Source organism: Cavia porcellus, unplaced genomic scaffold (assembly GCF_034190915.1).
Source record: "Cavia porcellus strain 051 isolate PalLab524CR breed Dunkin Hartley unplaced genomic scaffold, mCavPor4.1 scaffold_29, whole genome shotgun sequence".
Taxonomy (NCBI): domain Eukaryota; kingdom Metazoa; phylum Chordata; class Mammalia; order Rodentia; family Caviidae; genus Cavia; species Cavia porcellus.
Genome location: NW_026947512.1, coordinates 9,010,050 through 9,035,973, shown reverse-complemented (window position 1 = coordinate 9,035,973; position 25,924 = coordinate 9,010,050). Strand labels below are relative to the sequence as shown.

Here is a 25,924-nt window from a genome sequence, read left to right as displayed (position 1 = left end):
TGGGTCTACCTTCAATTTCATTCGTTTTTAGTTCTACCTAGTTTTTAAATGCATGTGAGGAACACAGATGTAGGGTAGGTGGAAGACTGCCTCTGGGGGGTGGGGAAGAGAGGGCAGTGGGTGTAGGATTTAGAAGACAGAATGGATAACTGCTGGGTGGGCACTGAACAAAGATCCTCCTCCACAGAGGAAACTGCACTCAAAGCCTTAAGGCAGTCCTGAGGGAAACAGCAGAAGTAGATGCCAACAGGTTTGAGAGGTGACCCTCAGCACATATTTTGAGACAGTCCTTGTTTAAAATGAGAAAACCTTGTGTGTCTCATTGAACTGATAGGACCTGATCCTGAAAATGAAGCAAAACCAAAAGTTGCTTTTGTTATGTGTTTATATTTCTTTTCTGTCACTCAAAGATATGACAGATTTTGATTTTGGTCAAGGGTCCTTGTCATTCAGCCAGGTCTATTTCTTCCATGGAGTCTGTTCTCATCATGGATGCATTTCATTAACATCCACATCACATAGTCAGGTATTACTACTTTTACAGCTCTTATAGGTATCTTTTGAGCTTCGAGTGACTGCAGTGCCTGAAAACAGGAGCTTTTTATTTTTCTATCTTCTAGTCATAAAAGTACTAAGCAAGTCCATGCATAGCAAATTCCCAGGACTGGCTTATTGATTCCTCCAGGAATGCAATAAGCAAAATGGGTACAGAGAGAAGCTCAAGGAAATCCCTAACCTAAAGTCACATAGCCTTAACTAGCGGCCATTAATGAATGGATCCAGGATGACAAAAGTTAACTTTGAATGCAACTATCTTTAAGTCTGTCCCCATGGTCTTGGACTCCTCTTTTTTTCTGGCCTCATTGGCTTCAGCAACCAACCTGAGATTCATCCGTGTTCCACTTGAGAACATCAAACCAGAAGAACTAGATACCCAGGCATCTCAGGTTCTGAGTACACCCAGATGACTGGCAGGATGTGGGAGACAATCAATGTATTTTAGAAGTACGTCTCATCACAAAGTGAGTATGCCTATGCCCATGTGTAAATGCCAAGCTGCAGAAAGTTGACACAGCAACCAGAGCAGGGTGCTGCAGTGGACAGCTTTGCAAAGAGGTGCAAAAACACATTCTGTAACATCTGTGCTTTTAAAGTGCACATCAGATCCTGACAGACAATATCAGGCCCTTGCTTTGGGATTCTGAGAAAAAGAAGTAGGATTTTGAATACCTGCTAGCTTGACCTCCCTTTTCCCATCCACATGTGTCCCTCTTCATGCACAGTAAACAGTGCACACACAATCCAAAACAGCCTCCTTCTCAAAACACATAATTCTACATACTTTTATATATTAGCATGAACACGTTGTACTTGCACATCAGCATGACTTCCGCACAAAATTTACATCCACTGAATAACCTAGCAATTTGTACATTGTAAAGAGTAGCATATCCACAATGTTCCCATACCCAGCCAGCCCCCAGGTTTTATTATGTTATTGGTGTTTTAATGCAAAAAATAAATAATCCTATCAAGAATGTAGGTTGGTGTTAAGGACTCAACTGAACTTCACTCCAGGAACTGTAAGTCAACTTTTCAAAAGATCAAGTAATTTATGAAATTACTTTTCCATAGGGGTTGAAGAATGAGAGTTTACTCACCCACCTCCTAATGTTTTCAGAATGAATAAATTTCTTGCTAAGGAAGAGTAAGAGAGAGAGATGCTAGAATTGGACATGTGACTCTAACCTTCTTATATATACCAGGAAGCCATGTTCTTGCAAAGTGAACTGGAGTAAGGGGGCAGTAAGTAAAAGTGACTGTGTCCTAGACATTATCATTTGCATGTTTGTTTCTTAGGAGGCAGGTACTGATTCATATTTTGTTTTGTTTTGTGTTGTTGTTTCATTTTCTCCTGATCAAAATAAGAATGGTGTACAGCACCATTAAACAAATGAATCACGTGGTAGGTAAGGTGAGAGATATAGCTGCACATAAAGAAGTGGAGAAATTTGGTTAACTATGTCACGTGACAAACCTGTAGTACTTTACAAGATGCTACAGCAAGACCACAACATCTTTGCAACTTGGTAAGGAAAAAGAGGGATGGGTTCAGAATGATGTACTCATTCCAGGGCCTGAAGGAGTTTTGTGGTCTAAGAATATGAGGGTGAAGGTACGAAAGGTGAGAAATGCAAACAAATGAAGGAAAAGAAAGTCTCTTGCTCAGAGAAGTCACTCTGTCTGCCCCAGTGCCTAGGTAGTCCTGGGAACAAAGAGAACAACAGTAAGAGAATGCAGTTGGGTGATTTCTTTATCCCAGTAACTGAGATATATGTCTTGGAGGTGGCTGAACTAGGGAGCTGTTACACTTTGGCAGAGAGGCAGGACTTCCCAGGATGAACACTGACCTGTAAGAAACTTGAGTGTTGGGAAGAAAGACATAAAGAAAGAGCTGTCAAGGAGTGCAGACCAGAGAGCCAGCCATCCAGCCATCACAAGTGGGCCTGCACAGGTCTCACAAAGAGATGATGACAGAATACCTGTTTCTAAAGCTGCAGGAATGGCTGTGGTGGGTATGAGTGTCCAGGGGGTGTGGAGCAGAGCTGAGCATGTGGTCAGGGAGTGGGGAGAAGGACTTATGGGAGTTGAATGGGTAGCAGGAGAGAAGTGCTCCTAAATGAAAACTGGGTGGCAGGGCAAGGCCAGAGAAGATTTCTCAGAGACTGGTGCAACCTGTTCCTTGGGGCAAGGCGGCTGAGAGGCTGAGGGCCCCATATCCAGGCTACTTGGGAAATGGGGGATCAGGTGCACCAAGGCTCCAGCCTGCTAGTGGGTGTGGAGCTATCTCTGAGCTGGGCGGATCCTGGGAGGTAGAAGTGGGGGAGGGGAGGTCATTGCCGAGTGGGTGTGTGGAGCAAGCCGGAGTGGGGGTGGGGGTGCCGGTCCAGCGCCTCCGGCAGCCTCGACCTCCCCCAGGACTCACCCAGCACGAAGTAGGGCAGCTCTGTGTTCTCCAGGTCGTCCACCACGACCATTTCTCCCGGGAAGTCGTTGCGCACCGAGAAGAGGAGCTTGGGTTCGGAGGCCGAGGGGCTGTGCATGATGCTCAGGTCGTTCTCGCGCAGGAAGGGCAGCGCCGACACCGTGATGCTTTTGAGCTTGCACTCCAGCTCCTTGGACGCATCCACGTCGCCGCCGGCCGTGGCCAGCACCGCCGCCGGCCCCCAGCAGCAGGCGAGCAGGGCGCAGAGCCCGGCTAAAGCCATCTTGAGCCCCGGCCGCCTTCCTCCCAGCGCTGCGATGGTGGGGGAGGAAGCGAGGGGAGGAAGCGAGCGGGGAGGGAGCCAGAGAGCGGGCGCGGGAGGCGGGGGAGACTGGGGAGGGATGGGGAGCCGGGAGAGCCCGGGTCCCCGGAACCGGGTGCCGCGCTGGGCAGGCGAGTGCTGGTCCAGCACCGCGGTCCCGAGAGCCAGAGCTCTTTTGTTTCCCGGAGCTGCTAATCTGGGGAGAGGAGGAAGAAGAGATGGGGTGCGGGGAGAGAAAAGGGGAGGAAGGACGTTAGGAGGAAAGAGGAATGGAGCCAAGGATTCTAGGGAATCGGGTCAGCCCCCAGCTGGCTGTGGGTGCTCCAGTCTCTCCCCTGCATGAGCCGCTGGAGGCTGTTAGCGGCGAGGTGTACCGCGTTTTAAAAAATTTGACTTTGCGATGCAAAATCTTCCCTGTCGCATCATCATCTAATGGCTCAGGAAGAGCACACGCAGGCACACACCTTACAGGGCTCTTCTTCGGAGCAGGTGCGTGTGTGTGTGTGTGTGTGTGTGTGTGTGTGTGTGTGTGTAGATAGGGGTCTTTCCACATGCAAAGTCTTCTAGTGATTTTGTGGGCCTAACTGAACCCCTTTTTTTTTGTTTTGTTTTTTTTTTTTTTGCTTTTTTCTTTTCTTCCCCACACTAGTTAGTTGGATTGGTGTGTTGGATAAGTGAGCACTAACACAAATACACTTATGTATATAGTGCACTGACTTTGCATAATTTTAAAGAAAATATTTGCTGTATTGATATAGACAGTAAATGGCAACAAAGAAAACCAAAGTCCATGACACCCTACAGTCAGGCAGGAGACCAGAAGTTTTACCGGTTACTTTTCCCTCTTCATTTCATTTCGGTCACAAATGTTATCTACAGCAACTACTTAACAGGTGATTTGGGCAATACTATAGTTAATGAAACAAAACAGACTTAGCTCAAAGACTTGCTGAGCCTTTAATTTTAAAGAATCCCAGTATACAGACCAAAATTGGGGTAAAATGTAAGAAAAACTTTAGTTTCGAGGCACCCTTACAAGCGGAAAACTAGTAAAAGAATATTCCTAGATATGAGCCAGTTCAATCCTTACTCACTAAAGGACAGAAAAGGGGAGCTGTGTAACCCTTTGCCTAGGAATTCTGAGAAATAACCCCACCATGAAAAACATACAAAATATTTGCTCCCTGTAATGCTGTACAGTGTTAGCTTTTAAAAGTGATGGCCACATGCAATAAATAGCGGTATAAGTTAACATTTGGGAAATACTGGAATCTGATATTCACTGTTCTTTGTCTCAGATGATAACCAAAAATTTATTTCAAAAATATGCCCCCCCCAACAGTATTTGTTTAATGCTGATTTAAATGCTGGCTGCTATAAAGACTGTACTGAGTTTCCACTCTCTAGGAATTTGATGAACACCTTTTTTCAAAAATTTTTATTTCAAAAATAATTGTATTTTCAATCTACCTCTTGTAAATGTATTGACATGTTTAAATACATAACCTTTAAAATGCAAAAAAATATGTCTTATAACTCACAAGATTAATCTGGTTGAATAGTTAAATAGTTCAAACTAGTTGAATCAGCCATATTTAAGGTCACAGATATCTGTTTATCATCAAAAAAAGCTTACACTTTCAGCTTAGTTTTAAAATCAGATATATTGAAGAATTAAGTCAAAAGTACATTACCATGTGGCATTATAAATACTGCAGAAAAGATATATCAGCTAATGACCATTTGAAAATTCGTCATCTTCATTACTCCCTTAAGAGGTATTGAAAGAAACAGAGACTCCATGATGTCTTTTTTACTATTCTCTAGCACACACACATGCACACACACACACACACACACACACACACACACAAAGCATTAAGAACAAATAAGCAAGGTTTTGCCATTCAATAATTAGAATAAACCAGGAAAACACAATTAGTCCTGGAATGTGTGAAACTACCAGATGAACTATTACTTCAATCTTTCATTTAACAGATGAAGAAACTGAGGGAAGTGAGATAGTGAGATGCTTTACAAGACCAATCTACTAAGATGATGGAAAACTAAAACCACAAACAAGAGTACACAGTAATTCATTCAGAAAACACTTGAGTACTTACCATATGCTGAATGTTAGTCTAAGGATGGACAGAAAAATGCCCCTCATCCTTTTAAGTAGCATGTAATTTACTCTCTGTTTGAAATCTTTTCTAATTTTCTGAACTCTTGAGTAGTGTCAGAAAACTCAAGTGAAGCATTTTGGGTTAGTTTTCTATAAGTCACTATCTAGACTTCTTAAAATTTATATTGAGCCTGGAATATTTGGAAGTTTGCATGTCAGGCTTTTATAGATCACTCTCTCCATGGAAGAGTTAAGAAACCAAAGCTTTGGAAATAAAATTGATTTTCTCCAGAGAACTCGATCTGTGTAAATATGGTGTAAAATCACAGTCACTTCTTCAATGGAATACCAAAATAAGTCAAGCATGGTGGTACATGCCTGTAATCTCAGCACTCCAAGAGGCTGAGGCAGGAAGATTGAATCTCAGATTGAAGCCCAGCCTAGACTAAGATTTAGTGACTTAGCAAAATCCTGTTTCAAAATTTAAAAAGTTTAAAAAGTGCTGGGGATGTAGCTCATTGCAAAGGCCATGCATTCAATATCCAGTGCCTCAAAAAATATATAAATAAGTAAAAATATAGATGGATAAATCCCTAGAGATGGTGGTAGAGGTGCAATGGCAAAACCAAGCTGTGTCTACTGGGTGATAATTTACATTAAAATGAGATGCGATGAGAAAAGAAATGTGCCTATCTCAGTCATGACCTTCACCTTCAGGCTTATGGTATGATGAAACAACAGGGGGGTCACCTCTATAGTTTTCTCATTTCGAAGTGAGTCTGAGCCATTGTGAACTTCATTTTCCCCATCAATAAAATGTTTTCCTTCATCTCTGCCTACCTCATAAACCAGAGATAATGTAGTTACAAAATTTGCATTTTTAAAAAAACTATAAAATAGCAAGTGCTGGTGTCTTCAATCCTGACTTTCTGACTTTCTTCCTTAGATCCACCTTCCTGTATTTAAATGTCAGTGTCCCTTGAGCTTCCTGACATCTTGCTTTGCTCATGTCTGGGTAGTTTTCCTATCCTACACGTTTGAGATCAAACACCATGGTTTGGAAATCTGAAGACTTCAGATCTCATTTATGCCTCTGGATTGCACTTGTCACCACATTGCATCTCCTCCCCTTCTCACCACACACACACACACACACACACACACACACACACACACACACTCACACTCAAAAAAGAAAGGGTTGTTTCCATATTTGGAATCTTTCAGTATTTTACTTGCAAATAGAAATAATAATGTGTAATTTTAAGGTGGTTACAAGGAAGACGCATACTTCTGTTGCAGAGAATCTGAAACATTTAGTTACTGCTCCATGTCCATAGCCTTTGCCATCATCACGTCACTGAATTACTTAAACAAAAAAGATGATTTTAGAATCATCTTCCTAAGACTTGCTCCATTGTAGTAGCCTAAAGTAAATTCAATGATTTATAAGCTTTGGTGCTTACTCCAGGAGAAATGATGTCATATGTATAAAAAAGCTAAGTACAGAACATTTTTAGCAGTATTCATAATAAATAAACAAAAGATGAAGGAACTCAAATATTTATTAATAAGAGAATGGATACATGCCATATGGTCATGCAATGGAATACTACACAATTGCAAGAAGTACAACTTCATTGATGAATCTCTTAGGCATAAGAATGAGTGAGAGAAACATGACCCAGAAGAATACATACTCTAATGTTCTACACACATAAAATTGAAGAGCAGATAACATTAATCTTTAGTGAAAACAGAATAGTTGTTATCACTGGGTTGGAGGGTTCTGAGGAGAAAGCACAAGAGTGTGTCTCTTAAAGTTCTGGAAATGATGTAGATTGTGGTCACATCAGTGTGTGGATAGGCAAATGTTCATCAAACTATACACTGGTAGAATTGTTTGGGCATGTTTTTACCTCATTGCATTTTAATTACATGGTTTAGGGAAACATAGTCCAAGAAAGCATGGGCAATTTTTCTTTTTGTGAGTTGCTTTCATGTCTTCAAATTCCACTCTTTTCCTCTTTAGAAATCCTAAAAGTTTTAACAGTTTTTCCATTGCAGTTGATATTCTTAGGTCCTACTGCTCGCTCTACTTACCTACTTCCTTATGTTATTTTATAGCATTGATGTCAAATAGCTTATTACTTGAGAAAAGTCAGTGGGCCTTTGTCTCTTGGAATGACAGAAGTAAATAACTCAGCAGTTGGGCAACAATAGATTTAACCTTCATATATTCACTTGTATATTTCTTCCAAGATGAAGAGCTAGAGACATCATAGGATGACCATTGTCTCGCATGTTTTATAGCATAAGCAAACACATACCTTCAGCAGGCAGAAGAAATGCTCAATTTGTGTAAGTGTCAGAGGAAATACAGGTGAAAATCAGGTGTAGATGAGAATGAGAAGATGCTATTGCTGATTTTCCCTATTCATACTTCTGGCCACAGTGTTTAGATAATCCAGATGGGTACTGCTTTGACATTCACTTGACCTCTTCATTCTTTTATATTTTTTTTCTAGTTCTTTGGGAAATAATCTCTGATGTTGCTTTTCATTCAAAGAAATTAAATTGAGACTATGTGCTAAGTTCATGGTCTTCTCTCCACATTTCATCTTCACACAACTTTATTCAGTGCTCCCAAGGTTTTGGTCAGTCTCAACCACAGCTCTTCTGCTTTATTTGAATATTTTTTTTTTCATCATTAGGATCCTCCCATGCTCTTACCAAAATTTAGCATATATGCTGGCTAGTGGAACATATTTGTTTTGCACTTTCTTCAAACATCAAAATATATAATTCACATCCTTCAACTCCAGATTTAGTATTTTCTTCCTTTACTCTTTCCTGCTCTCCTCTTTCTCCCTTCCACTTTCTCTCCCTCGCTCCCTCCTCCTTCCCTCTCCATTCACAGACTCAGCAACAGCACCTGCTTCACAGAAACAAGGCTGGTCCTGTTCTGACTTTTTTAGTTCCCTGTTAAAAACCAAGTCCCTCTTCCTGGCACACACTGAAGTGAAAGGAGACACAGAAAGAAAACACCACAACCACAACAATTATCTTGTTTGGAAGCAAAACATGTTTTTTGCCCTCAATGTCTCCCTAGGACTCTCAAGATCTACTCTTTCTTTTGTGTTTGGAGTCCTGGTGTTGGGGTAGAATGTTCCTTAATTTAGTTGTCCAGCCTCCTCTCTAAATCTGTTTCTTTCCCTGGCCATCTTTTCACTGAGTTTCTGCTATATTTTGCCTCCTTCTCTCTTCTATCTCTGGACTCTGTGTGTGTGTGTGTGTGTGTGTGTGTGTGTGTGTGTGTGTGTACTAAGTCTCAGTTGGGGGCTCATTTCTAATTAAGTCTGTCAGGAGGTGAAAACGCACAGAATAACCACGGAATGAATCCTCCAATTAGAAGAAAAATGGATCAAAGGGATCCCCATCTCTGGGAGGTTCACTTTAAGCAGACAAACAAAATGGGATGGGACAAATGATTACTGTAAGTTAGGAAGATTAGAAAAAAGATATAAGTGGCTCTCTGGCTACTTCTTATTCTTTGGCTTTCTTAGACTTTGTAAACCTGACCTAGCATTCCCACCCCCAGTCGTGAAAGTATCCAGGGTTTCCTTGTACACACCAGAAAGTCCGTGCTGCCCAGCTAACAGGGTTAACTCGGTGCTGGTACCCCAGCCTGCTAACTAGGCGAGAGAGCGGTGGGCCTCAGAGCCCGCCCCCTGCCATGCCTCAGAGCCAATAGAAACACGCGGGGATTGTGGTGCCGTGTCCTATTGGCTGAGGACCTACGTGCATAAGAAAGAGAGAGAGAGGCAGGCAGGGCAGCATTGTTATCCTGAGGCGCTCATCTGGTGTCTGAGTCTGCAGGTGACACCGCTTCAGTAAGGAGCGCGGAGTCGGAGCGGGCACGCGCCGGGCTGCAGCCTGGGACGGAATCCGCCAGCCTCGCCAGCTGCTAGGCTCCTCGGGCAGCGCCTCCGCGGAACGCAGAGGACCCCGAAAGGACTTGTCCGGGGAAATGCACCTGCCGTTCGCGCCGAGGGCACCGACAGGTCTGCAGGCAGACGAGGAAACAGGAAAGCCGGGGGAACCGTCTTTGCCCGGGTACCAGGCTCCGGTTTCGGATCACAGAGGGGGCGAGTGAGCCTCCTTAGAGTTAGAAGGAAGGCAAGATCTTGGGTTTCGCCTCGGTGGGGTGACAAGAAGGGACTGCCCTGTTGGGCTGCCACTTTCCTCCGCTCTGCCACCCCGTGCGCACCCGGCCCAGCGCCGAAGCCTCACTCCCGAGATGCTCGGGCCGACCAGGCTGCACGCTGCTCCGCGGGAAGGCAGCAGGCGAGAGATCTAACGGGCGGCGAGGGCGGCAGCGGCAGCAGAGCCCAGAGCTAGGGAATTTGAAAAGAGACATCCGCTCCCTCTCACGCGCGGAGGGGGAGGCATTCGCGTTTCCCCAAATGAGGAAGAGCCACAAGAAATCATGAAGTAAAAAACTTTGGAAACCTGCCACCGGAGATGTTGCACAAAAACCTGGAATGTTTTAGGAAGCTCCTTCCGGTAGTTGGAGGTTGGAGGAGCAGCTGATACACAGGAGGGCTCTTACAAGGATTCAAGGTAATAGTGCAGGGGATTCCTGGTTTTCCTTTTTCATTGTCCTTTTTGGTGAGTCCGTCGGGAAAGAAGGGGATCCTTTTGCCCTCGTACAGCCCCCTCTTGCCCTGGTCCCTGGCGAAGGGAATGGTTCCACTTAGTTTCTGTCTCTGGTGGAGCTGAGCTGTGGACTTTGGGCTTAACTGGAGATCGCTCTGGTTTTGTCTCCTGGTGTTGCATGGCTGTCACACAGCTTGGGCACACTGCCTGACCTATATTGCTTTTGCTTGGTTTAAGTCCTCAAAGTTAGTGCAACTCCTATTAGCTTCGGAAAACCCAATCAGGCTGTATAATTGCACAAAATGATGAGGACTATTGCATGCTGAGCAGATGCTGGACTGAATTGTACGAGATTCACTGTATTGGGGGAAAGCCCTAAAAAGCTGAGGTGATGATGCATGGTATGTCTGCATTCACATGTTCATAGAGCCCTGTGGCATGTCTTTAGAGGCCAGTTTCATTTCCCCATGCACATGCAGTCCTGAGGAAAACAATTTCCAAAGAGTGAACCTTGTAGGGTGTAAATAATCTCCCGGGGGTAGAGGCAAAAGCCCCATTGACTGGGTTGAGCTTGTGGGAGCACTAGAGACACTGGGGGAAAATACTGTTGTGCTGAAGGGAAGGGTATTTTGGTATGATCTCGAACACCGCTCTCCCTGCTTCTGTGATCATCTGGACACACAGTCAAATGCTGTCTGTGGTGTGTATGTGCTTGTGCTTGCAGCTATATGCAGGAAGCTGGCTGCCCACTGAGGGAGCAAGCATGTGCATCACCCAGCCCAGGCTGTGGGTACCTGGAGTGTTCCTGCCTAGTAGGAGCATGAACTTGTGAGCTGTAATTCTAGCCCAGAGGAGTTTTTTCTTTTTTCTCACTAAGCAGTCCTTTTGCACAGTACATATTTATCCAGGGTATATAGACCTAAGCCAAATATTAACTAATAAGCAAGCTAACGCACTATAACATGATTGAGCAGACCCCTATGTAAAGAATCGTGTGTATGCTCTTCCTCGCCCTGGGAGCAGGATGCCCTGAGCAGAAACAAATGTTTTTATAAAAGGCTGATAATTGTAAAAGACCATGCTCGTAGCCAGGCAATCTGGCTTATCCAGTAGGGACAGTGATATGTCACTATAGACCAATCCAAAAGATCAAAGGTGTATCATCAGTCAAGTATTCCTACCTCTGTCCTTGTCTAGACATGTGCATATGTACATGTTGAAGTGACTCTCCCTTACTCTCTGTCTCTGTCTCTCTCTGTCTCTCTGTCTCTGTCTCTCTCTCTCTCTCTCTCTCTCTCTCTCTCTCTCTCTCTTTCTCTCTCTCTCTCCTCTCTCTTTCTGGTCATACTTTCTAGAAGATATGCAATATCACTATTAACCAAGCAGTTAAAGTATTTTAATAAATCCCCTCGGGGGCAGTCTGATGACATCAGGCAACAGCCAAGTGGTACTGGAGTTTATGTTTCCCCCCTTGACTTCATGCAGTTATATGAATGTTATTTGTTAAGGCCTGACCCTCTGGAGTTCCATTTCACTCAGAATAAGTTGCTTTGCAGCACTGAGGGCATGACCAAGCAATGCTGCCACAAGGATCCTGTCTTATCAATATCATAGTTACTGCCTACTCTAGGGAAAGATGCACACTTTGCTTCTTTAAGGAAGAATGTGGTTTCAAAAGAGGCAGAACATGGATACCAAGAAATGTTTGAAAGTAAAGAAGCAAATGTCAGGGTAGAGTCTTCCCTGCTAGAGAGCAGCTGGCTGTAAGGATTTGACAGCTGGGCTGCAGTCGTGGAGAAGACAGAAGCATTCTTGACTCTTGCTTTCCTCCCCTCACCAAAAAAGGAGCTGGCTTTTTCTCTGGGAATGAAGTGGTGTGTGCTGCAGTGTAACAAGAAGAAAGGAAGTGGGGATGGAAGGGCTGGGGAGGGCAGAAGGTTCCTGCCCTGCTAGCATCAAGCTGGTTTTGAGGGAGGTGAGCATCTTCTATACTGGGCCTTTGAAGGATTATCTTCTGGATGTTCCTTTCTGGCCTCCTGACTGGCTGTTTACTGAGTAAGGCCAGAGGGCACAAAGCGTCCCTGCGTCATCAGCTTCTCCTGATCCCCTTTCCCAAGGCACAGCCTAGCCTCTGGGGAGCATCACATAACAGAGATCCCCTCTGAGAGGATGCTCCAAAATCCCTCTCCGGCTCATAAACAAGAGGTAATCCAGAGGGACTGGAGATATCTGCGTGGGTACTTTCCGCTGACTGGGATCATACTGCTGAGATTTCCTGGTCAGCACTAAACAAAATACTGTGCTTTGTATGTTTGGCCATTTGGCTCTTTTTCTTAAATAATAAGATCTTATGTATATTTTTAAGACATCCTTTTCCAAAGAGCTGGGGACATTTCACAGAACTTCTCTAATTAATCCTCATATGGCTTATTGTCTCGTTTATCTTTGATTACCCGAAGAAGTACAGCTAGAGTGATTGTAGCCCTCTTCTTTGAAACAGGAGGGCAGAAAACCTCAGAAAGAAGGATTGCTTTACATTGGGTCACACAGCAATTCAGGGAAGTCATGAAATGAGGTCCGGTTCATAGTGCTCCTGAACCAACTCCAGTGTCAGGCAAGGTTTAATCTTAGTGGTTGTGATCTGATACAGTTTTTCTGTACTTTACAAGACTGGGAGGTTTCAGTGACCCAGAGTTTCTCAGTTGGCACTAACCTAAGGACAGTGAGAGATAAAAGTCTTCCTGTGAGCATTGAACCTCAATGATCATACAGTCTAGTTAGAAAAATCAGATCACATCTGGGAAAATGGTACATGATAATGTAAGTTCTACAGGGTAGTCCAATAACCTAGAAGAAGGCTGACCCAATAAATCTGCAATTGATTTCTACAGACATTGAGAGCTACTAGTATCAAAGAAGGGAGAATGTGAGTTGAGCCTTGAGCAGTAGGGTGGGATAGGCTGATGGACACACTACCTTCAACATGGTGGGAAGTCTGGATACATCAAAGGATGCGTTGCAGTCCAGCTGGGCCACTTCTCCTCTGGCCACCTAGACATACTATATATCTGGTTTAACATTTTGAATATATATTGGCTTAGAGGAAGTTGTCCTGAGACCTAGAAAGAGAGCTCTGAAATGTTAGGAATTGTCTTAAACATTGGAAATTATCTGGCCTTCTCCTTGCCCTCAAGTCTGATCTATATACAATTGGAAAAAATACTGCTCAAGGTCAGAGAGATTATCAACATCATATCCAAGAAAATTGAATGAGTATATTGAGGAAAAACAGGCAAGTTTCAAGAGAATATGAGAAAATCTTCTCATATGTTAAAATCAGAATCTCTGAAGAGAGCTTTGATTTTCCTCCATTTCCTATTTCCCCACCCAAATGTTCCTCTTGGGGTTTACTTAGAGCCGGCAAAATGCCAAAGCCTTTAGGCATTTTGCATTGAGCAGAAGATTTTCAATCTTAAGATTCTTGAGCATGCCCATGTATATAACCTCTTGTCTCCCCTTCTCTTTCCCTTTTAATAAAACATATGCCGTAGCAGTCACAAAGGAAGAGACCACAAAAAAGCAGGAGGAGATGGGGTGTGGTATTGCCCGCAGCTGTACCACAGGGCACTGTGATTGCTCAGCTGAGCAGGAGCGGGGAGCAGCAGTCTGCCAGCCTGGGAAGCAGCATGAAAGGCTGAGGGCCACGGCCCATCAGGGAAGGCTGTGGCCAACTGGCCACATACATTGGTTCCAGCAGTAGGCTTCTCTCCAGGGAAAAGGTCAGGCAAAACCTAGGTTCTGTGAGAGGCCTGGAAACACAACCACTGAATTCTTCAGTCTTCACTTAATTTGAGGCCACTATGCAGGTTGTGTATTCAAGCTTCAATTCAGGCTTCTATTCAAGTAATGACTTGAGTGGCCCCAGTCCTATGAGAAAGGATGTTCATAGAGGGAATGAGAACAAAACAACTGGCCTGAAGTTATAGCATACCTGAAGTCAAGAGGGATATCCCTAGGACCCCAGTCTGTTTGTGTGTTTTTCCCCAGGAGCTCATTCTGGGGACAGGTCCAGGGACATTTCTCTGGAAAATCCTGCCCCAGACCTTCCTGTCACCCTGTATCCAGTGTTAGATGGCTATGCAGCTGGATTATGGGTGTGACACCTTTTCCTTTGCTCTGCAAGAGCATCCATGAGCATCTTTGGCGACCGAGGTAGATAACAGGGCCAAGCACATGGATATATATGATTGGTTGTTGTGGATTAAGGTGTGTCCTGTTTGGGAGAGAAGTGAGAGGCAGCTCAGTGATGCTTCAGCCTGCAATGAGTTGGCTTTGTCTGATCAATTAGTGGCAGATTGACCCTTCTTGAAATTGTCACATTGCCATGCAGTGGGAAGTGGGATCGCATTATTATAACATGAGATATTCAATAGCCAGTCCTATCCCTCCTTTTACTGGACCTCATACATAGTGCAAATACTTCTGAAATGCTGTGCTGGACCAATAATCGATATGTCACAGGACTGAGCACTAACCAGCACTATCCAATATGGTGGCCACTTGAAACAGCTGGCTTTTGAGCTCTGGAAATGTGTACTGTATATGTAAAAATACATGCTAGATTTTTCAGTTTAGCTTTAAAAAATGAATGCAATGTATCTCATCAATAATTATTTATGTTGCTTACATTAAATGATAATATTCTGAGTATATTGGGCTAAATAAAATATATTGGTTAGTCCCATACATTTCTTTTAACTTTTCAGTGTGCATCTACCAGGAAAGTTAATTATTTCTTTTGAACTAATTATTTCTTTTGGTCTAAACCCTGTAGAGTAGTGACAGGTTAATGGAGAGAAAGGGCAGAGTCATGAGACAAGAGGAGTCAGAGACATAAAAAGAGAGACAACATGGAGGGAGAGGTCAAGGGCAGCCCAGAGTGAGCCTCTGTGCATGTATTTCTGAAATTTAAAGTAAAGGAGGGTGCAAACCCTGTACATTGTCCTATATTTATTGTGGCAGAACCTTATTAACTGTGATTCAGCACCGCGCCTTTGCAAAGTATTGTAACTCAGTTCACTTACAAAGAATAAGCAGGTGGGAGACTTGGTGATTTATCCTACTATTTTTGAGTTTCTGCCTGACAGTTGAAGTAACCAAGTAACTGACCTTTAGGGTTTCATCCCAAAATGTGAGGCCATAGCAGTAGAGATCAGATAAATGTGTTTGATTTTTTCCCCCAGATCATCTTCTTTCGCATTCTCTACTACATTATCATCATTCCTTGTGAGGATTTTCCTTTTTCAGGCCAGACATGCTGATTCTGTGGTGGACAAAAAGAAATGCCACTGCCATGAGTTAAACATTGTTTTGTCAAACTATCTGTAGAACAGAGAAAGTCATTAGATATAATATGATATGATTTGATTTAATAATTACACAGTTGAATATTATACTCATTTATCATTATCATTAGTGTTAGGGCAATAAGGTTGAGGCATAACTGGACCGCTCAGAATCCTGCAGTTCACAAAGTACTTTCACCTGATTCTCACAATACACCTGCAGGGCAGTTATTATCTCCTTTCAAGTTTTCCTGAGATCTGCCCCCAAATTACCTGTACTACTGTAATGTTTAATCCTTCTCTGGCTATGTATTACATTCAATCTTGCTTCATCACACACATCTTCTTAAGGTTTTTAATGTTAACCATGTAAAAGAAGGATCATTGCCTCTCTGAGACTCAGTATGAGCACCTATAAAAATAGAGATATTATGTTCTATCACTCAAAGGATTATTCTCATTGTAAAAAAAAAAGTGAGGAGGCAAACATAGGTCCAGGTACACAAATATTAACCTCAATTAACTCCCAAGGTCACCATGTCCAAAGTTGGACTTAGGAGATTGTGCATGCATTTTATACCCCAATCCAACCCTCTTTGCAAATATCCTAATTTGGTTACTAATACAACCAGACCTCTGGAGGCAACTTAAGAAATGCAGGCTGCCCTGAGTTGCATATTCTCTTACACTGTCCCCAACATCCAATCTCTTAAGACTGCCCACGTTGTATTGCCTAATGATTTCTCAATGCACAAAGTCCTTTCACCCTTCCTGCCACTCTTTAGTGTTGGGTTATTGTGCCCACGTGCCTGGCTCTCCCCAGAGTTTGGTCTCACTGCTTGCTGTCTTGAAGACTGACCAGTTCAGTCTCCTTCTTGCAGCCGGTGTAATCTTACACACTGGTAAAGCTGATAATCCTTACTCTCCTGTTGTAGATCTCCAGTGACTTCCCATTACTCCCAATCCAGATTTCTTAGCTTGGCCAAAAGGAGCTCCTTCCTGACCTGGTCCACCAGCCTCTTTGTGCCTCTCTCCCACCTTACCCTTCTCCCTACAGCCACTTGAAAGGACTGTGTGCTCCCTTTGTACTCCAGGCCTTGGAGGGATGTGAGGTTTCCTGCAGAACCTGCTTCTTCTTGGTTTCTGTTTCCAAAGGGTTGCTGAGTTTCCAGCTCTGTAAATAGTACATCTTCTGTGAAGGCTTCTCTGAGACTCTGGGACAGAATTAATTGCCTCCTCCTTCACACTCCCACACACGGAGCTCAGACTCGGTGTACTGTACTCACCACCATGCAGTGATTTGTTGATGGGGCTATGTCCTGTGTGAGGCAGTGGGCTTGTGATTGGGACATACGCATTGACTGTATTGATTGGATGATTATGAGTACATGCTGAATCCTGTTCTTCACAGGGGATTCATCAGAGAGCAGTACAGATCAAAGCTTCGCCATCAGGCTGTTTCCATGCAAGAGGAAGATGTGCTGCTAATCACAGTAATAATGGTTATTATGGACACTGATAATAATAGCTAACACTTTAATAGTACTTATATGTCAGGTACTATGTTGAAAACTTTATATACATTAACTCTACTTATCTTCATGGTTTTGTAAAGTAAACAGTCTTATGATTCCCTTTTGATAGGTGACAAAGTCTCAGAGCTAGTAAGTGGGAGAAACGATATTCTGATTCAGTTTAAACCCTGAGCCCTTATTTTTTTTATTACTATGCTATCCACAAAGATGACAACATGGGCAAATAAATAAATGCAATTTCAGGTGAAGAAAACGGAGACTATAACATAGGGCTCTATAGGAGAGAGTGACTAAGGCAGTGGTCAGAGAAAATCCTTTAGTGGAGTTAATATTTAAATTAAGACATGATTTATCTATTGAGAAATGTAAATAGGGCTGAATCTGAATCCAGAAAGGGGCTGAAACAGGATCTAAAGAGGAGAATTGTTTACTCTGTGTGACTGGGGCGCTGCCCACTGTAATGTCTACATTTCCCTCTATAGATATCAGACTTGGTCCTCAGTGGTCTTGGGAGCAGCACAGAGTCCAAATGTTTCCAGACCTCACCGCCATCAGTACACTCGTCTCTCCTGCTCTTCTGGGTTAAGACAGCTCTCATAAGATGTCCAGTTTGTTGCTTTTGACAAAGGTAGAGGGCACACACACACACACACACACACACACACACACACACACACACCACAGCTTTGGCAAACCACTTTATTTTACTTCTCTCCTGTGAACGACATGTCATTCAGAACCTTAGTGAGGTGACAGGCACAGGTACAGCAAAAAGGCTGGAGACAACCCAGAGGCATGAGCAAAAGGGGAAAAGAAAATTATTTTTTAACAAGATGAAAAGTGAATTGGACTGGAGGGAGAAATGGGAATTTGATCGTGGAGGGGCATGAAGAGGGGTTGCTTTACAGATGTTGACAGTGTGCTGGGTGGCAGTTTGCTCTATAACTTTGAATATAACTCAGACACACATAGATATTCATCTATATTCACATGCATTTGCACACCACATATATACATTCCCACACAGTATGAAAGGTATGGATATTTCTCATAATAAAAAGTGATCTGGAGAACAGATGAAACTTAGAGGAAGCAAGTTCATACATATTTAATTTATATTACAAACTTGCTTTATGATAAAAGTTACACTAGGTGCATTTTCCCTTGTAGTATCTCATTTAATTTGCATTCAGATCTTACGAAGTGTCATTCCTGTTTTGCAGAGTGAAATGGAGGAAGGCACAGCCCAGAGGAGCTGCTGTCAGGCTCAGGGTCCTTGCTGCTGTCCCATGTCCTCTGCCTTGCAGCCCTGGAAACTCTGAAAGTCACCTGGGTGGGGAAATAAAACCATTGATTTCTTGGTCCAACGAACATGGGCTTCAAGTTTCTCTTGATTGCTTGCCATCTGTGTGACCTCAGCAAGGTTAATAATCTCTATGAACTAATTAATAAGTATTTCTACTTAATTGTCTTAGAGACAATGATTGAAAAATATCAAGAAATTACCTGCCTTACAATAAGAATTCGGAAAATGGTAGTTGCTGGCTTTGAGCCCCCAAGTAGAAGCACTATTAAGACTGATTTTCAAAGACTGTAATGATGGGTTCCAGCTCTGGCCAGTGAAGGTTGGACAGTGGCTTCAGCACATGCTCTTTAGAGTCCAGTGTACCAGAATGTCCTTGGGAATAGATACCACTAGCCATGTTAACTGCTTTCCAAACCCTGTCTCATTTAATCATGTGACAAATTGTTATCTTTTGTATATAGACAAAAACAAACTAATGTTCAAAGAGATTACATAACACATCCCAGCTCTCACAGGTTGCATGTAGCAGAACTCAGATTCGACCTTGGCTCTATCAGATACAAAAGCCATGCTCTTCAGCACTGGGCTTTGCAATGCGATTGGTTCCAGGGTAAATGGCACCTTTGTGTCCAAGTAAAGGGAGCTGTTCCACTTCTGTCAAGAGTGGAACAGAAGCATCATTAGACTCTTGGGGACTTGGGGAGCCGGCCACATTTATGGGTGCATCTTCAAAAATTCTGTAGTTTCCAGTGCAGTTCCTTACACACCCCTCATCCTTAGTACATGTGGGCTGAATATTTCAAGTGCCACCATTTTTGAATGCAGGTGTGATCCATTTTCAAAAGACTAAGCTTTCAAAACAAATTAGAAATGAGTGTCCTTAGGATTGGAGGGAATGATTTCTCTGAATTACACAACACTATATTTGTGATGATTTTTAACCTTTCAGAAAAAAGCAGTGGAAGACTTTGATCAATAAACTCCCTCCTAGAACCACAGTGTATAAAGCAGATATGTGTGGAATGGAAGTCTGTGGCTGGTGACCCTGTGGGTCTGGCGCTCTGCCACCTGTCACTTCTCTTCCCTCTCTGAAAAGGGACTCCACAGAAACTCCCCAGCATCTAAAGTCTGCACGAAACACATTGAAAAGCATTGTGCTATAAAAGTCCTTTAAAAAACAAGACTTGTGATTCATTTAAAGAGGTGACATATTAAAACTGATCATAAAATGTAAGACCTTCAACAACCCAGATACATCTGTGACTTTCGGTGAGCCTAGGACAAATTACTGTTGTTGCGCCTGTTTGCAGTGATTGAAAATGCATGAAGTTCAGTATCTATGAATAAATGCTTGCTGTGTGCCAGGAACTGTACCAGACATGAAGTGTGCTGGCTGTGGATTTCCTTCAGTTCTAAAAACTCCCTATGAAGTACATGTCATCATTGCCCTTTTGAAGAGGAGGAGAAGAAGAAGAAGAAGAAGAAGAAGAAGAAGAAGAAGAAGAAGAAGAAGAAGAAGAAGAAGAAGAAGAAGAAGAAGAGGAAAAAGATATACAGAGAGAGGTTGCCAGCCACCTGGGATCTCATGGCTAGTAAGGTAGTGGTGCAGTTGGGATTCGAACTCATGCCACAGATTGAATTAGGGAGCATGCATTAGGCCACCAAGCCCTGCGGGTTCAGCAGTGAATGAAGGTAATATCACCTCTAGCTGAATTGTTTACTTTTGTCTTGTTGGTGAGATTTTATTCAACAGTATTTTCATAGGGCACCAGGTACTCCAAGACCCAGGCTGTGATCCTTTTTACTGAATCCAGTCGTTTTTTGTTGCTGTTGTTGTGGTGGTGGTGGTTTTTTGTTTGTTTGTTTGGTTGGTTGGTTTTGGTTTTGTTTTGTTTTGTTTTGTTTTTTGTTTTACTTATTCTGAACCTCAAGGTGGGCCAGCTCCAGGGGCAATAGGAACTGGTGACTAGGGGTACTTAGCTCTGACCCCCACTCCCAGGGCATTTTTTGGCATCCCGAGCTTGTTTAGCCTGGAGCTAGCTCCTGGATTCCTGCTGGGCTGTAGTCTTCCTCACTGGCGCACCCACCCGCACAGGGAGAGGCGCTTACTGGAAGAGAGTGGGATGGGGCTGCGGAGGCAAGTCCTTGGAATCCCCTTGAGATCTAGCAATGCTAAGCAGGGACCGCGGGGACAGTTCTCTTCTCCCTCCCCCTCCGTGTTCAGCCACTTAGCTGACTGTAAAGACGTCATCAGGCAGGAACGGGGCCGGGGGTGAGCAGTGTTTCCACAGGTGATGGGGTCCTGGGAAGCATCTTGCCTGTGCAGGCTCAGCCAGCGATCTTTGCCCTTTGGGATTTGAGACCCGAAGGACTACAGAGCAAGGTCAGCAGCTTCCGGAAGGCTCAAAGCACTGGAGACCCCTAGAGGCAAGAGGCTGTGTTACAGGACTCTTGGTCGAAGAGGTTTAGGGGAGGTTCCAGAGGCAATGGTTCCAGAGGTGAGGTTCCTAGTCTATGCGCACACTTTCGGCAAGCTCAGAAGAGACAGCAGCATGCTGTGTGTGCCTGTGCTTGCAAGAGTGGAGCCAGAAAGCTCCATTTGTTGATGCCACTCTACTGTGACCAGGTTGTCCCTGTGCTCCGGCAGTGTTCTTCGATGCTCCTGGGTTGCCAGGATGCGGCTCAGGCCCTGCAGCAACCCAGAGACTGCCCTCCTTGGCGACAACCCTGCCACCTCCATCAAGATGATAGCTTTCCCTCAGGCCCTTCACACTTCTCTGTAACCTGATCGACTAATTTGTGCTGATGTATTAATGACTAATAATGATTTAATGTGCTGCCTTCCCAATTAGCACTCCAGCAATTCAAAAAAGAAATTCACAGATTTTTAACCCAAGTAAGAGACTGACGATTTTCTGTTTCAAGAGGAACTGCAGACTCCTCCATATGAACCGACAGCTGCCTGTTCAGTGCGCATGCGGCGCGGGTGCAGGTCCTTAGCATGTTTGGATGCGTTGTGCAAAGGCTCAGGTAAACCGCAATCAGAGGTGGCCTACTCCAACCCACAGTCCTTAGCAGTAACACCCATGTAATGTTAATGAGGAGGAGAAAGGTGAATCCCTACCTAGCGCATCTCCCCAGTGTGTTTTCAGAATGGGTTTTATCACGCATAAACTTGTCACTGAGAGAGAGAGAGGCTCAGGCCTGATTACCCAGGCCCCAGTCTTTGGCAGGCTCTGCTCTGTGCTAGCTGTGGGATCTTGGCCATTACAATGAGGACTCAGTGCCCACATCTGTAAAACAACTATGGTAAAACACACATTAGAGGAACGTGTTAAGCACAAAATAAAATAATGCTGACTTAGTACTTACAACATCTGGTGTATGGAGAATACTCAGTAAATGACAGGTTTTATTTTCTTAATCTTATTTTCACATTTTTTTGCCCTATCTCAAACTTTCAGTGTAGGACAACATACAACCATACCCACTTTCATTAATGTATGGATGCTTGGGCATTTAACAAGCATCCTTCCTATATTTATTCATTTATGTATTATTTATAAGCAAGTGAACCAATACAGGCTCCTAGGTATAATTGATTCAGTTAATGAACTAGATTTCTTTCCAGGTGACAACACTGTGTGAGATATTTCTCCCCTCTGCTTGGTTTCTTTAAATGTATCTCACAAATGCAGTGAGTGAAATGGATTTGGCAGTGACTTAGAAAGACTTAATGCATTTTGGAAAGAAAAAAAAGTCATAACAAAAATGGTTTGTTTTTGTGATATATGGTTCATATGATATGACAAAAATCCATTTTTATGCTTAGGAAAATTGGCTAATTTTAAAAGAGTTGACACATGCCATATGTATATAGAGTAATGATAGATTTTTCTCAGGCAAACAACAGAAGAACACAGGGCCAGAAATATCTTGTTAGGTCTTTAGTCATTTACATTTTTGTTTGGTGGGAGACCTGCCTGACACAGGACAGAGAGTGTCACAGAAAATGCACTCATGTGGCCTCAGATGCAGGCATTAGATATTTGATCATAAAAATACCATTTTCCAAGAATGAAAAGCAGATATTGTGTTTTCATGAAATAAGTGAGAAGAGATTTAGGAACCTATCAATGTAGCAAGCTTTTTGTATAAGAAATCAAATAGTTAATAAAGCTAATTGTCTGCAAAAAAGTACAAATAGTGGCCAAAATACAGAATCAGTTAGCCACCCTGATTTAGGGTAACTTCTGAAATTTGGTCATTTCTTTTTTGGAAACATGAGTAAATTTTGGAATATAAATATGACTTATTATATGCTTTGGAATCCTCTGGGCTTACAGTGGCTCATTAAGTCACATTGAGAAGGAAATCTTATGTAATTTCAATTTCTACTATTTAGGGCTAAGAGGTTACATATGAAAATAAGATGCTTTAAGATAGCACATGAAATAAGTGGTTATGGAGAGCTGAAGGCAGACACGGGGCTGTACTGTCTTGATAGGCTTCCTGCAGGTCCTTTGCATTTTTTGCTCCCAAGTGTGTCTACCAGAATCCCAGACCCTTATGGCTTGACAGTGCCCAATGCATTTGACTCAAAGCATTTGATATTTTATTTTATTATTTTTTTCTTTCAAGCGGTGATTTAATTAGTGACTGCAGAAGAAAAAAGCTGAACCGCTTGGAGGAAGTTTATGGTTAGGTCTGCAGGACTCAGCAGTTTGACATTCTAATCCTGTTATTTCTCACCTTAAAGTGGACCGAGTCAGCAGGGTTGGGTTTTTTCATTCACATAATTCATAAGATTATTAGGTTTCCCTTTTCCATCCTCCTTGCTCACATTCTTTGCTTCATTTGACTTTTTTTGTCTGGTTCCTTATTGCATGTCTTTTTTCCTCCTTGGATATCAAAAACAAACAAATGAAACCAGTGTCCCGATAGTTCATTCAGGCCTGAGTCATATAAGAGAGAAATTTTCCTCTCTCTTTTTTCATCCGGGAATGACTCCCACGCGAGCTTGACTATTAAGGTGAATATGGCCGAAGCTGAGCAAGAAGCTAAGCTGTATGCCTGGATCTCTTCTTAATTATAGATATAAATGCCTTGAAGGCAGGATCAGAGTCTTATTTATCATGGTATGCTTGGCTCCTTGACACCATATAAAGCACAAGGAAGACTTCTATGTTTACTTAATAAAAATAAAAACAAAACAAAAGATTCCCCCCAACCTCACAGTCTTCTTTACCATACCCACTTTCATTAACGTATGGATGCTTGGGCATTTAACAAGCATCCTTCCTATTAACCATGTTTAGTGTTCAGGATTTCTAATTTATAGAATTGCAAAATTAGGGAACTGTTTCCTTTAAGGCAGTGGTTCTCAAAATTTAATGTGCACCTGGGGAACTTATTAAAATGCAGCATCTTCAGCCCCTCTGCCAAAGAATCTGATTCTGTAGGTCTTGTGTGAGATTCAGAAAATCACATTTTAACAAGCTGATGATTTAAAGACCACACTTTGAATAATACCATTTTAAGGCAATCTGAGTGAAGTGATAGCCAAACTCGGTTTACTAGAAGATGAATTTTTCCTGAAGTGGTTAATGAGTATCACGTGGGGGGGGGGGTTGATCAGAAAAATTGGGGAACGGTTCCCACCCCCACCCCAAAGACGTCCAGAGGTTTACAATGCACTTAGCGTATTTGAGAGGCTGAAAAGTTCCACAGTAAAAATAAAACATGTTTTAAGCTTTGTTGATCTAAATATTTTTTTCGTACGTTGCCCTTAAAATTTTGTTTTAATGTCACTTATTAAACGTTGATGATTTCCATTATGGAAAGCACCGCCATTAGAGAGCAAGCAGCCCCTGCAGGACAATGATAGAAATGCAGGCCAGCTGTATTACTGCTATTAATTTCCTAAGAATGAACCAATTGAGGGTAGAGATGGGAGAATCATAAGGCATGAAGAGATGCAGTAGCTTATAATATGGAGAGCCATGTGTTAAAATATCCATCATTTATTAATCATTTAATACTTATAGTCACTGTTCTATGTTTTAAATTATGTGTTAACTCATTTGCTTCTCAGAACAATTCTATAAGTCAGACACTTTCACGATCCTTCCTGCACTGAGAAGGAAACTGAAATACTGAAAGGCTAATAATATGCTAATGTGATCATGGAGTTAGGAAGTCGTGTGGTAGCATTTGAAACCCGGGAAACTATATCAAGGATTCTAGAAATTATTATCAAGGAATGATAGGTCCTGATAGACATAATCTGCTCAGGAGCGATGTCGCTTCAATGCCTAAGGATAATCTTCTATACATGCAGGCCGGTGATCATTGTCCTTTATTCATCAGAGAATGTATCATAATGACTGCCTGAAACTCTGAAAGAGTTTGCTGCACTTAAACACAAAATATGCTTAGCAAAACAGCCTACCAAAGATGGTTCATGGATATCAATTAGATGCAGAACCTTATGCCTTCAAATCCCAAGTTGGGTGGGAGATGTGACCATCCTGCTGACACCTTGACAGAGAATAAGGTCGCCTGTTCCTTGTTACACCACTCCACTCCCAATCCCCTCATCACTTCTGAGCAAGGAAGTGTCCCTGAAGAGGTAGGATGACAAGCTGACCTGAAGGACAGGATTCCAGTTTTGACTACTGGCAAGTTATATTACCTCTTCGATCCTCCACTTCCTAATCTGAGTGCAAAAATAGAGATGAAAGGACTAATGATACTTTCACCAGCTTTAGCCATGTGTATGTGACTCAACCCAATGTTTGACGCAGGGGCAGTGTTTGGTCTCTTGTATTATTATGGCCTGAGGATGGCATCATTTCTAGTCAATATCTTTAGAGGTATTAATATGGAGGTAATAGAGGTCAAAGCTATGATTCTAGGGTGCAAGAGGGAATTTAGGAACGTACATCTTGGCTCCAAGTTACTGTACCATTTCCAAAAAGCATGGTGGATGTGGATAACTGGAGATTTAAGATTTATTTAACTAGAATTCACTTACCTAGGATTCGTGGATATTTTAATTTCCTTTTTTATGAAAGTATTACAATGAAAGTTACAATTATATCCCTCTAGGAAGTTCCTTCTTCATTAATTAATGTGAGAAAATTGTTAGGTGACAATGAAAGAGAATTTCCCAACTTGATTTCTGTAGAACTGACATTTGCAGGTGTCATTGGAGACACTCTACAGCTGTAGACAGCACATTGCTTTTATAGTAAGGAAACCAGGATTTAGGCAAGTTTATTGTTTATCTGAGGTCATACAAGTTGGAGAGGCAGAGTCTTAACCCAAGTCTGATTTTACCAATTCAAATTCCTAATATTTTTCTCTCAACTATTTAGAAAAGGGAAGAGGAGGAGAAGAGGAAGCAGGAGGGACAAATAAAGTCTGGATTTTTTTTCTAATAACAGGTGCTTAGAAAGAGGCTTCAAAAATCACAAGGAGTTCTTTGGGAAATCAGATTGCCTAGAATCCTCCTCTTATAAACCAAACTCTGCAGCTCCTCTAAGTCAACTGTTTCCCACTCTAGTTGTGCCTGCCCAGTGATAGAAACTGCTGTGATGCATCCAGTCTGCCTGACTTACCATCATCCTTGAGCCTCAGTAGCC

The 25,924-nt window shown here is 42.7% G+C and overlaps 2 protein-coding genes across 3 annotated transcripts in view; one reads left to right on the top strand and one right to left on the bottom strand.

The window, feature by feature from the left end:
• Astn1 (astrotactin 1) overlaps positions 1 to 3,712 on the bottom strand; it is a 289,853-nt gene extending 286,141 nt beyond the window's left edge. The window contains exon 1 of one of the 2 annotated variants that reach the window (XM_063239802.1): positions 2,987 to 3,712. In XM_063239802.1, the coding sequence (XP_063095872.1) occupies positions 2,987 to 3,269 (283 nt within the window). In that variant the 5' untranslated portion in view covers positions 3,270 to 3,712. The remainder of the gene's footprint in view (positions 1 to 2,986) is intronic. The other variant, XM_063239803.1, reaches the window with a different exon arrangement.
• Positions 3,713 to 9,261: 5,549 nt separating this feature from the next.
• Positions 9,262 to 25,924, top strand: part of Brinp2 (BMP/retinoic acid inducible neural specific 2) — a 97,317-nt gene continuing 80,654 nt past the window's right edge. Inside the window, exon 1 of the mRNA XM_063239804.1 lies at positions 9,262 to 10,056. The gene's annotated coding sequence lies outside the window, so the exon portion shown is untranslated. The remainder of the gene's footprint in view (positions 10,057 to 25,924) is intronic.